Source organism: Polyodon spathula, chromosome 3 (assembly GCF_017654505.1).
Source record: "Polyodon spathula isolate WHYD16114869_AA chromosome 3, ASM1765450v1, whole genome shotgun sequence".
NCBI lineage: Eukaryota > Metazoa > Chordata > Actinopteri > Acipenseriformes > Polyodontidae > Polyodon > Polyodon spathula.
Window position 1 is genome coordinate 9,806,763 of NC_054536.1, and position 12,735 is coordinate 9,819,497.

The 12,735-nt window shown below is 37.7% G+C and overlaps 1 protein-coding gene across 2 annotated transcripts in view; it reads left to right on the forward strand.

The window, feature by feature from the left end:
- The first annotated feature begins 450 nt into the window (after positions 1-450).
- LOC121312698 (ras suppressor protein 1-like) overlaps positions 451-12,735 on the forward strand; it is a 52,341-nt gene continuing 40,056 nt past the window's right edge. The window contains exons 1-3 of one of the 2 annotated variants that reach the window (XM_041244387.1): positions 451-483; positions 7,293-7,404; positions 9,131-9,181. In XM_041244387.1, coding sequence (XP_041100321.1) covers positions 466-483; positions 7,293-7,404; positions 9,131-9,181 — 181 coding nt within the window. In that variant the 5' untranslated portion in view covers positions 451-465. Of the gene's footprint in view, positions 484-6,978; positions 7,111-7,292; positions 7,405-9,130; positions 9,182-12,735 lie in introns of those variants that run through there. The other variant, XM_041244388.1, reaches the window with a different exon arrangement.

Genomic DNA, 12,735 nt, shown 5'->3' on the forward strand with positions numbered 1-12,735 from the left:
TTAACATAGACTTTTAACAGAGACACATTTTAGAAAACAAAACAAAAAGTATTTGAATAATCAAAATATATACCACTCAGACACTGGGACAGTAAGAAAGAGAGAGAGAGAAAAAAAAACTTTAAGCTACTTGCTCTTTAAAACAAATATTATAGTATTGAAAGCATAAATTCACAGCATATGCTAACTGAAAACAGGATGCCCTGTCAATAAGAATAGACTGCTGGATGCTGTTGCTCAACAAAGTTTGCTATAGTTCACTACTGTGAGGCATCTGTTCCTGCCAAAAATAATCAGGGTCTAAAAATAGGATAAAATATCAGTCTCTTCTTGTAACTAAACCCTGAAAAAGTACTACTGTTGCCGGCCACAGTGCTGAATTCCTATTTTGCACGGCAGTACGGTGGCATTGGAACTTCTTGTTGCTGCCTTACTATCATCTGCCAGAGAAAAACCCACTAAGGAATGTGTCTGCCTAAGAAGGTAAGGGGAGAGGTTGCGTTGAAATTGGGAAAATGATCAACCTGCATTGTTTACAGGTTTTGCATCCTGTTTATCTAGAAAACCGGTTGTCCAATTGTGATTAAACAAGCTATGGACCTTCATTAGCGCACCATTCTCATTAGCAACCATGCTTATGTTAAATACGTTCCAAGCTGGTAAAGTAATTTGCCACTAAGGCTACATGCAAATGTAAGGTTACAGACTTTTTATACTGGTTGGTTATACTCCTAGAATTGTATTTCATTCTCTATGTAGTTATCTAATCCAATAGGATAAATGCAGAAATACAAATAGTAGTAGTTCTAATGGTGTCTCACTAAAAAAGAAAAAGCAAATAAAGGGAACAATTCTCTCTCTCTCTCTCTCTCTCTCTCTCTCTCTCTCTCTCTCTCTCTCTCTCTCTATATATATATATATATATATATATATATACACACTACCAGTCAAAAGTTTTAGAACACCTCCATTTATCCATGTTTTTATTGAAATTTACGCAGTTTAATGTCTCAGTGTACTCTGAAATTAAAGCATAGAACAAATAAACAATTGGAGATAAAAAAGAAATAAGGGAATCGTTTTGTTTAACAAAATTTAATCTAAAATTTTTACTCATCAAAGTAGCCACCTTTTTCAGATATAACAGCCGAACACACTCGTGGCAGTCTTTCTACAATGAAAATCAAATATTGTTCAGAAAGTTCTTCCCAACACTGTTGCAGAAGTTCCCACAAATGTGTTGCACTTGTAGGTTGCTTTGCTTTCACCCTTCTGTCCAGTTCATCCCAAACCAGCTTGATGGGGTTTAAGGCGGGAGACTGTGCTGGCCATTCCATGATTTGAAGCCTACCGTCTTGTTCTTTTCTTCTAAGGTAGTTCTGACATAGCCTGGATTATGTTTTGGGTCATTATCTTGCTGTAGGATGAACCCCTGACCAACTAGACGTATACCAGAGGGTATTGCATGGTGCTGCAAAATGCTGTAGTAGCCATTTTGGGTCAGGGTGCCACTCACTCTGTGCAAGTCGCTGACTCTGGATCCAGCAAAAGAGGCCCAGACCATCACGCTTCCTCCTCCATGTTTGACAGTTGGTGTCACACATCGAGGAACCATCCTTTCAATTTCAAATTTTGATTCATCGGTCCACAAGACCTTCTTCCAGTCTTCACTAGTCCACTGATGGTGTTTCATGGCCTAGGAAAGCCTCTTTTTGTTATTTTGCTATCTTAGCAATGGCTTTCTTACTGCCACTCGACCTGTCAAACCTGCAGCTCGAAGTCTTCTCTTCACAGTTGAAACTGAGACTTGCTCACTTCGACCAGTGTTAAGCTGTGCTTGAAGCTGTTGTCCCGTGAGCCGCCTATCACGCAAGCTGCTGACTCTCAGAAACTTGTCTTCATGTTCTGTTGTAGCTTTGGGTCTGCCAGACCTCTTCCTGTCAGAGTTTCCTCCAGTTTCCAAGTGCCTTTTGATGGGGTAGGAAACTGTACTCACTGACACTTTGGCTTTCTTTACAATTTCTCTAAAGGAAAGACTTACACTTTTAAGGGTTATAATGGTCTGTCTGTCTTCCTTTGTTAATTGCCTTTTTCTCGCCATTATGATAGCAATATACTACTTCCCGCAGTACAATACTGTCCAAATAATGCTTAAGAGGGTGTAGTAACACAGTCTGTTCCAACACTGCTCTTATACAGACAGAGGGTTTGTAAGTAATCAACAAAAGTTGGGATATATATATATATATATATATATATATATATATATATATATATATATATATATATATATATAGACACTGAACAAAAATATAAATGCAACATGTAAAGTGTCCCATGTTTCATGAGCTGAAATAAAAGATCCCAGAAATTTTCCATACACACAAAAAAGCATATTCCTCTCAAAATTTGTGCACAAATTTTTTTACATCCCTGTTAGTGAGCATTCCTTCTTTTCCAAGATAATCCATCCATCTGACAGGTGTGGCATATCAAGAAGCTGATTAAACAGCATGATCACGACACAGGTGCACCTTGTGCTGGGGACAATAAAAGGCCACTCTAAAATGTTCAGTTTTGTCACACAACACAATGCCGCAGAAGCCTCAAGTTTTGAGGGAGCGTGCAATTGGCATGTTGACTGCAGGAATGTCCACCAGAGCTGTTGTCAGAGAGCTGCCACCCCCCAAAGTCGTTTTAGAGAATTTGGTAGTATGTCCTACTGGCCTCACAACCGCAGACCACATGTAACCACGCCAGCTCAGGACCTCCACATCTGGCTTCTTCACCTGCGGGATCGTCTGAGTCCAGCCACCCGGACAGCTGATGAAACTGTAGGTTTGCACAACCGAAGAATTTCTACACAAACTGTATGAAACCATCTCAGAGAAGCTCATCTGCGTGCTCGTTGTCCTCACCAGGGTCTCGACCTGACTGCAGCTCGGCGTTGTAACCGACTTCAGTGGGCAAATGCTCATCTTCGATGGCCACTGGCATGCTGGAGAAGTGTGCTTTTCATGGATGAATCCCAGTTTCAACTGTACCGGGCAGATGGCAGACAGAGTGTATGGCGTTGTGTGGCCGAGTGGTTTGCTGACGTCAACGTTGTGCACAGAGTGCCCCATGGTGATGGTGGGGTTATGGTATGGGCAGGCATAAGCTATGGACAACATACACAACTGCATTTTATCTATGGCAATTTGAATGCACATACCGTGATGAGATCCTGAGGCCCATTGTCATGCCATTCATCCGTTGCCACCACCTCATGTTTCAGCATGATAATGCACGGCCCCATGTCGAAAATGTCCCAGTTCTTCCATGGCTTGCATACTCACTAGACATATCACCCATGTTTGGATGCTCTGGATCGACATGTTCGACAGTGTGTTCCAGTTCACGCAAATATCCAGCAACTTCGCACAGCCATTGAAGAGGAGTAGGAAAACATTCCACAGGCCACAATCAACAGCCTGATCAACTCTATGCGAAGGAAATGTGTCGCATTGCATGACGCAAATGGTGGTCACACCAGATACTGACTGGTTTTCTGATCCATGTCCCTACCATTATTTTTTAAGGTATCTGTGACCAACAGATGGATATCTGTATTCCCAGTCATGTGAAATCCATAGATTAGGGCCCAATGAATTTATTTCAATTGACTGATTTCGTTATATGAATTGTAACTCAGTATAATCTTTGAAATTGTTGCATGTTGCGTTTAGATTTTTGTTCAGTGTGTGTGTGTGTGTGTGTGTGTGTGTAGTATATATATATATATATATATATATATATATATATATATATATATATATATATATATACACACTGAGTGTACAAAACATTAGGTAATCCTTCCTAATATTGAGTTGCACTCCCTTTTGCCCTCAGATCAGCTTCAATTCGTCTGGGCATGAACTCTACAAGGTGTCGAAAGGGTTCCACAGGCATGCTGGCCCATGTTGACTCCAATGCTTCCCATAGTTATATCAAATTGGCTGGTAGTTAGTTATCCTGCTAAAAAAAATCCATTAGCAGATGGATACACTGCTGCCATGAAGGGATGCACCTGATTGGCAATGATGTTCAGATATCCAGTGGCATTCAAATGTTGCTCCACTTTTATCAAGGGGCCCAGTGTGTGCCATGAAAACACACCCCACACCATCACACCACTACCACCAGCCTACATGTACTCATGTGGTTTTCTCCATACCCTAATCCTTCCATCAGCGTGAAACAGCAGGAACCGGGATTCATCAGACCAGGCAATGTTTTTCCAATTCTCCATTGTCCAGTGTTTTCGTTTATTAGCCCACTGCAACCGCAGTTTCTTGTGTTTTGCTTAAAGAAGTGGAACTGTCGTCAGCTTCCATACCCCATTCGTGTCAAGGTACGACAAGTTGTGCATTCTTTTATAGGTCTTTCGGCACCAGTGTTGTACTGGACTGTCAGTTGACTAACTGTAGCCCGTCTGTTGCTCTGCACAATTCGTGTCAGCCTCCTTTGGCCTCTTTCATCAATGAGCCGTTTTCAACCACTGGCCTGCCATTGGCTGGATGTCCTTTGGGTAGACCATCCTTGATACACACGGGAAACTGCTGAGTGTGAAAAACCAAGCAGCGCTGCAGTTCTTGACACACTCAAACCGGCGTGCCTGGCACTTACTACCATACCCTGTTCAAAGGCACTTAAATCTTTTGTCTTGCCCATTTACCCTCTGAATGGCACGCATACACAATCCATGTCTCAATTGTGTCAAGCCTTAAAAATCCTTCTCCCCTTCATCTACACTGATTGTAGTGGATTTAACATAATACTTCAATAAGGGATCACATCTTTCACCTGGATTCACCTTGTTAGTCTATTTCATGGAAAAAGCAGGTGTTCCTAATGTTTTGTACACTCAGTATATATATATATATATATATATATATATATATATATATATATATATATATATATATATATATATATCCATTTCACAAACTGCACAACATATACATTAATCAGAACTCTATAGAAGGCTTATCCATTAGAACAGTGGGATCTCTTTGAACATTATCAAAAGTAGCCTGCCGACACTTCATGGTGACCAGCTGAGTGTTGGGATTTGGATGAAACACGTACTGGCCTCTTATTGGGCACTCAGCACAAACAATCCTACATAATGTCTAGAGGGATGTAGACACCAAACATTTGACTTTAGAACGTTACAGTAAAATGATTTGTAATGGACCCGCTTAATGGTACACAATATTATATAGTGAAGAGCAAGGTGTACAAAGTAAGAACTTTACCCCCATGTGTCTATTTATTATGATATGGAAGTTGTTTTATCTTTAATGGAACTACCACATATAAGAACTATTGTCAAGTTTTATTTTTCCATGTGTATTTGGTGTTCAATTTTGCGCACGTTAAGGTAATTTTCCTATTTCGAGTCATCGTTAAAAACTTTATTTTTGTATTTTTATTTTCATCGCATCTCATAATGCTTGACAATACACCAAATAAAAGATGGGGTTCATATTAAAAAAAAAATAAATAAAAAAAATATGCAAAGAAAATGTTAACTTACCACAATAACATTCTACTATTAAGAATATCTTGCTTACTTCTCTGTTGCTTTTGCTGTTTAAAAAAAAAAAAAAGTGTTGTGGTGGATTGATATACTGAACTTAAAATAAGTATAAATGCACAAACAAATATTACACTTCCAATAGAAAGGTAACTGTGAAATAATAGTAAATATTTCTGTTATGGTCGTCACTTGTAAGCACAATTCCCATTTAACAGACCCTTATATATATATATATATATATATATATATATATATATATATATATATATATATATATATATATATGGGGCAAATAATACAAGTTACAGCTACGCATATTTTCTCTTTTGTGGCTAGGAAAGAATATGCGTGTTGTTTCTGTTCGGGACTAATAGCACTGTAGCAACTTCCTTCCCCAGTGGGAGGCCCTGTATTCCCCGCTGGTCTCCAGGGGAGCTGGGGATCTGGGATGGAGGGTCCTGTACGGAGCCCTCGCGTCGGGAGAGATCCTGCGTCACTTTACCGACTCGGACGCCGCATGCCCTTTCTGCGGACAGTCCGAGTCGGTGGCTCATATTTATTTTCTTTGCGCCAGGCTGCAGCCGTTCTTCTTGCTTTTGAAGAACCTTCTGCTGCAGTTCTGACTGCATTTCTCCCCCACCCTCCTCATCTTTGGGCACCCTGTTCGTGGCTCCAACAAAAAGAGAGACCTCCTCGTCAATCTGCTCCTGGCTGTTGCTAAACTGGCCATTTGCAAGACCAGGAAGCGTAAGATGAGCGGGGAAGGTCTCTTTGACTGCGGAGCCATGTTCAGGGGCCTCGTCCATTCTAGGGTTAATTTAGAGCACGCCCACGCGGAGTCTGCTGGCGACATGGCATCGTTTGTTGACCAGTGGACTCTAGGGGGCGTGCTCTGTACCACCTCCCCTTTTGTTCTAAATATTTAATTTGCAGTCCTTTTTTACACCGGTTTTCGTTAAATTAGTTATAGCCCATTCCTTTTAGCATCCTCAAATTGAGGATGTTAATGTGAATCTTTTTCTCCAGCCGTTATTTGACGGCTGGAGATGTCCTCTACGTTGGACGGTCCCATTTAATGGGCTATAAATAGGACTGTTTTCCTCCATAAAAAATGCCCTTTCGCTACAATGTAAATATTCTTCTGGGATATATATATATATATAAAATCTCAATTGGATCAAGCTGCCTTCTCCAGGCAAATTCACCAGCATACAGAGGGGTCTGTGGATTTGATTGCAGCCTTTGTAAAAATAATTCTCGGCATTCTTAATTCGCAGCCGCCGCTTGGGTTCTCCCGAGGAAGTCTCCTTTTACGGAATATGAACATTTTTACACACACACTCACTTCCTGTTGGGTGCGCTCTTCTGTTTTTTTTTTTTTTTTTTTTTTTTTTTCAGTTTTAGCTGCCTGGGAAGAGTTGTCATACTGTTTGTAAAAAATAAAATAAAAATACATTATTATTTTAACTTACTAAATATTTTACTTTGTCGCCTTTTTAAAATCTGGACTCGGCTGACAAAAGGTTAGTGTTACGTTTAATAAAGAGTAGCTAGCTGCATTTATGTAGCAATTACTAATAATACCCTATGAAACTTCTCGCAACTTTAATGTGGCCTTAATGCGTCCACTAGTTATACAATACATTAGCCAACTGATAAACAGTTTCTGACCATTTAGGTTTTAACCTCTGTAATTTTGATACAGAAAATGTCGAAATCGTTAAAGAAAATCGTGGAAGAAAGCAGGGAAAAGAACCTGACAGAGGTGGATATGTGTGACAGAAGCATCTCTAATATGCTGGATATCGCGGGACTTTGTAAGTACTTATTTGGGTTTGTATTTGTATTCTAATGTGGGGAAAAAATTGAATATTAAAATGTCCACCACCTGTAACGTGCAGCATGTGAGCGGATGACTGGGCCCCTTGTACTGTATGCACTCAACTGCTGTCGTGTAATTTCTATACTGTGATTAAAATGTTAGTTGTGGGGTAATCTAAATACCGTACAGCTACAATGCATGGCCTCTTTGCTACTAGCAAGCTGTATTCACAATAAAGAAAACACAACTGGGAGAGCTGGATATTGTTTTGCTAACCATCTCCACAGTGCAGCACGGGTTTATTTATTTATTTTTTTAATTATGGGCTGTCTTTTGGTGTGTGCCCTCCTCTAGCTCAAAATGCTGAGTTTATTGGAGATTTTACTTTGTATTACTGTCCAAACAGTGGCTTCTCAGCTATTGCCCAAAAGCACTGTTCTGGATTTTTGAAGCATTGAAGCACACAAAGCTGCTCAAATCAAATAACAGCACAGGTGAGAGTCGCAGTCAGTGCTGCACCTCATATTACAACAAAATCCCGGCAGCTACACAATGAACCAGTCTCTAGTGTGCAGTAAGGTGAACACTTGTTTAAATGTGTATTTGATCAATTATGGATTAGAACCTAACATCAGAACCCCAAGTTTTAATGTACAGTTGTATTGTGTATGAATTCCTTTGTATACTTCACCACTAGATGGTATGGTACAGTTCTTAATATCTAATACTGTTTTTTCTTTTTGTTTTTTTAAGTTTGTTTACAGTGATAATTGATAGTGAAAAAATGAAGCAATTTGTATGTGTGGAATAAATGGTGGAGAATTTTTAGATATAAAAAAAATGTATCTGTGATAATGTGACATAACACTATAGTATCATGAAACGCCAGTGCAGATTTATAATACTTATATTATTAATACTTATACAGATTTAAAAAAAAAAAAAAAACATTTTCAAACCATTTTTTTCTGTAAAATAGGTTGTTGGTTATATCTTATTATAAATTGGATGTTTGTAGTAGTTATTTGGGCTTGAACTACAGCTTATGCCTTTTGAATGTGGACGTATACTGTGGAGGGGAATGTATCTATTGTTTTCACTCATGTTAATTACGTGACATTTTTCAGGAAAAAAGTGAGCAATGTACTTATAGCCATAAAGCTGAAATTCAGAGTAAAAGTCTACTCATCTTAGCCAACATATTAAAAAAAAATAAATAAATAGTTACATTTTATATGAATAAAAAATATATTGCTATAGAAATGTGACAAGTTTTAGGTTTGTATTCGGCTGAAATAGTGCTGTATATTACACAAAAAAACTACCCTGGAATCCACATTAATACAGGTACCCATCTTCAGTTTCAACTAATTCCTGATTTTGGGAGTATCATTCAAATGTTATTTGTGTTATGTTTTTGTGTGCATTTTAAGTTTTAATTTCTTCCACTCAGGTAAAATAATTCCTTAGTCTTTTTTTTTTCTTTCTCCCCTTGTGGTGGGTATTGATGTCCTTCCACCTTCTGAAGATGAGAAGCTGTTCACTTCAATGAAAATACCTGGGGGTGGGAATTTATTCACCATTTAACCCTATTTTCTAATATCCTGATGTTCTTGAATAGGTAACCACAGCGTAAAAGGCTTGCCTTTCTGTTTGCAAGTGACTCAAAACTTTGTCTTCATAAAGCATCATTACTAATGTTTTCTCTTTGTGTTTTGCAGATACATTGTCTAACATCACCCAGCTGGTACTTAGTCACAACAAACTCACAAGTAAGTGTTTGTATAATGTATTTATGTAAAGATGCTGTATTTAATTATTTAACTTTCTGTCCGCATTCACGTTGGCTGGGATTTCAAATCCTTTTATTCTGCTATAACACAGCGGGGTGACAGCAGCAGCCAGCAACACGAAAAATGTACAACCTTAAATAAAGACTAAAACACTTGTCATATAATAGCAGTAACCACTACTGTACTTGACTCCATCACTTGTATAAAGTATGAGTTTTTACCCACTTGGAAGACTGTAATGTCCTGTATGCTCATTGTAAGATAAAGACTGTAAAGTGTACTAGTGACATAGGAGACTTTCAGAGGTTTTACATTTGAGGTTTATAGTGCAGTGTTTAATGGCTATGAATTATCACAATACCGTTATTGTAATGTGACATACCACGTGTTAGTGCTTTTCTGTTTCATAATAAAAACAAGTATGCTACAGTTTTCAGTTGTATGTTAAATATATGTTGACCACATGAGGGTGCTCTTGCCAGTGTTTTTAGTCAAGTCGCAGTTACCTGCAGTTAGCCACTTGAGTATCTTCAAATAATTGGTTTAAAGTCATGTGCACAATAAGTAATTAAAAAAAAATAAATCTGCCTATCACTTCCCTACACTCATTTACAGCGAAACACAGCCAAACTGCTGTCATCATTATCACATATTGTGACATGACTACTTTCTATAAAGGTTGGGATGTACATACAATCGATATGTAGGAAAGGAAAACAGCTTTCTGTACCATATTTACAAATCTGTTAGCAACAGGCAGATCATCAATATTTTGCACAATTTCATTCCTTATTTATAAAATTATCCAAATTCATTAATATGAGGGTCACTCGCTGTATGTCACATTTAGATCTGTTTGTCTTTGCCTACAATACATTCTGGTACTTTACATTGAATTGTACACCATACCTTCTGGTACTTTACATTGAATTGTACCCCATACCTTCTAGTGCTTTACATTGAATTGTACCCCATACACTTGCCAGAAAAAACCAAACAAACTAGAAAGCAAACCTTTCATGTATCAGAGCATTGAACTTTATCTTAATGGATATGCATATGAGGTTATGCGAAGGCACTTTGTGTATCTCCCTTAGATTTCTACGTACGGATCAAGTGAACCACTTACTCCATTGTTATTATTCAGCAAGTTTTCTTTTTTTGTATTGCCCAATAAGCATATATTTACAACAGCAGATATCATGCCATTTTAGTGATGGATTGCTGTAAGACAATAGTAACCTATTAACCAACTTGAGTGATTGATTTGTATGAATACACATGTGATGAGGATCAATGTGAAGAGCAGGAAGACTTCAAAACTGTTCCACAACACTGTTTACAGCTGTGTGGTTAGAATTTTAACACTGAGAGAACTGTCTGCTGTTTACTGCACACTTATTTAAATGTCTTGCTTTATTTTGCCCATTGTAATTCCTGTTTTAATAACATGATGTGTGTAAAATTCTAGTTTCGATATCCAGTAAATCCAGAATGCTACCATAAAACCCTAATTTATCACAGAACTCTTTCCAGTGTGTTTTTATTGTATTTAGTTCTGTTAATAAGGGAGTTAAAGGACGTAGCTACAAAGATCCACTACCATTTGGATCATCAAACTTTAATTTTAACAGCTATATCCCTCTACGTTAATGCAGAGAAAATATAACTGACTAACATTTTGAGCAATTTATGGACTGTGTGTTATTATTGAACCACATTAAGTCTAGAATCTCAATGCAGTGCTCAATAAATCCATAAAACTGGATGTTTGTAGAATGTGCTTTCATTGTACAGCACATTTTCTCCCCACCCCCCACCCCCCCCTGTCTAGCATAAGAATATTCAGGGTTTTTTTTTTAAGTGGTGCCTCGTGCCTCAACTCTTCTAAATTATGGGTTGTATCAGTACAAACCACACCTTCTCGTGTCTTATTACTTATTTAGAAAATGGCTTAGCTTAACAAACTGATATGACTGGCTGTAAAGGATTCCAAACCACGTAAATATGTCTGTACAGCCATGCTGTCTGAAACACAGCCTCATCACATAATAAAAAAATAAAATCATCAGCATTTTGAAGTCTGGGAACTTTTTGAAGCAGTCGGATTAAATCCATGAAACTGCATGTAATTAGAAAATGGTTTCTTTGTACACTTGCCGCATTCCTCACTGTTGTACAATTCATTTTTTCCCTTGCCAATTTTCGATCTTTAACCTTTACTGCTTTTGTATGTCTTAAAGGTCACTTATTGGGTGAAGTGCTGCTTATTTCAATGCAGACCTTTTCCCATGTCTTGACCAGGAAGAATCTGTCCTTCTCTGGCACGCAATGCTTTGACGAGAAAGAGCAATCTGATGCATCTAGTTCATGTTGTGTGCTTTCTTTTGCCCAATGAAAACAATATGCAGCACCTCTTTTTGAAGTTATTTTACACCTAGGTAATCATAATTGTTCTTCAGTGCAGCTGGGGAAAAAAACAAAAAACAAAAACCCTACAATATTCTTAAGTAAAACAAGTAGAAAAAGACTTTGGGTAGTGCCTTCATCATTGCAATACACTGCAGAAGGCTTCATCTGAAATGTTAGCTACTTGATTTACCCTTGAATTAAATGTAGATCATAGCTCTCCTTACCTACAGGCGATATTCAGTGAATATTAACTAATTTTGTACCACATTAACGATAACGATGTAGCTAATTTGCTTTCAGGCAGCATCTTTACAAGCTGCGTTCTATGGTTCTCTCAGTAAAGTTGCATTATAGGTGGTGTCAAGTGGAAATTAACCTTTTCACTGCCACATTGTGTTTTTAACCTCTGGATATGCAGGTGATTAGATTAATGATATTTACTTTATTTATTTATTTTCATTTCCACATTACTTCATAATTACAAACCATTCAATCTTATGTGACACACCCCTTAGAGTATGTTTTTGTTCACTTTCTAGTAACTAAAATTGAATCCTAGTGAGCCAATAAATGGGTGCCCTGCATTTATTATTATTAATAATAATAATAATAATAATAATAATAAAATAATAATAATAATAATAATAATAATAATAATAATTTTTATTGCATGTTATAGGGAGCTTTTCTAGATGAGTACTGTAAACTCTACTCCCTTAAGAAATTGCTGTAACTCTGATAGCAAAGCTGTTGTTTTTTTACTACGGTTACCTTTCCTTTTTCTAAGTGGATTGTTCTTGTCAATGTGATTGTTTTGTAGACCATGGAAGTCATGTTCATTTAGATCTGCACTTAAAATGTTGTGTTTATTGTAATAGTTTAATCCAACATGGTTATTAGTATTATTACTGAGTACAGCATTAAAAGCACTGACTTTTTTTCAAGTTGTGAATAATCTTTCTGCTTCTTTCATATGAGAAAAAAAAATGCTTGCGCTGAAACTCCCATTGTTGGTATGCAGCTTAGGACTATTGACTTGTAAGAGCTGCCCTTACCAAGTTGGCACTACAGCATAGGAATGTGTAAAATGGCTTGGACATTTCCTGCATCCTGATTGGCGG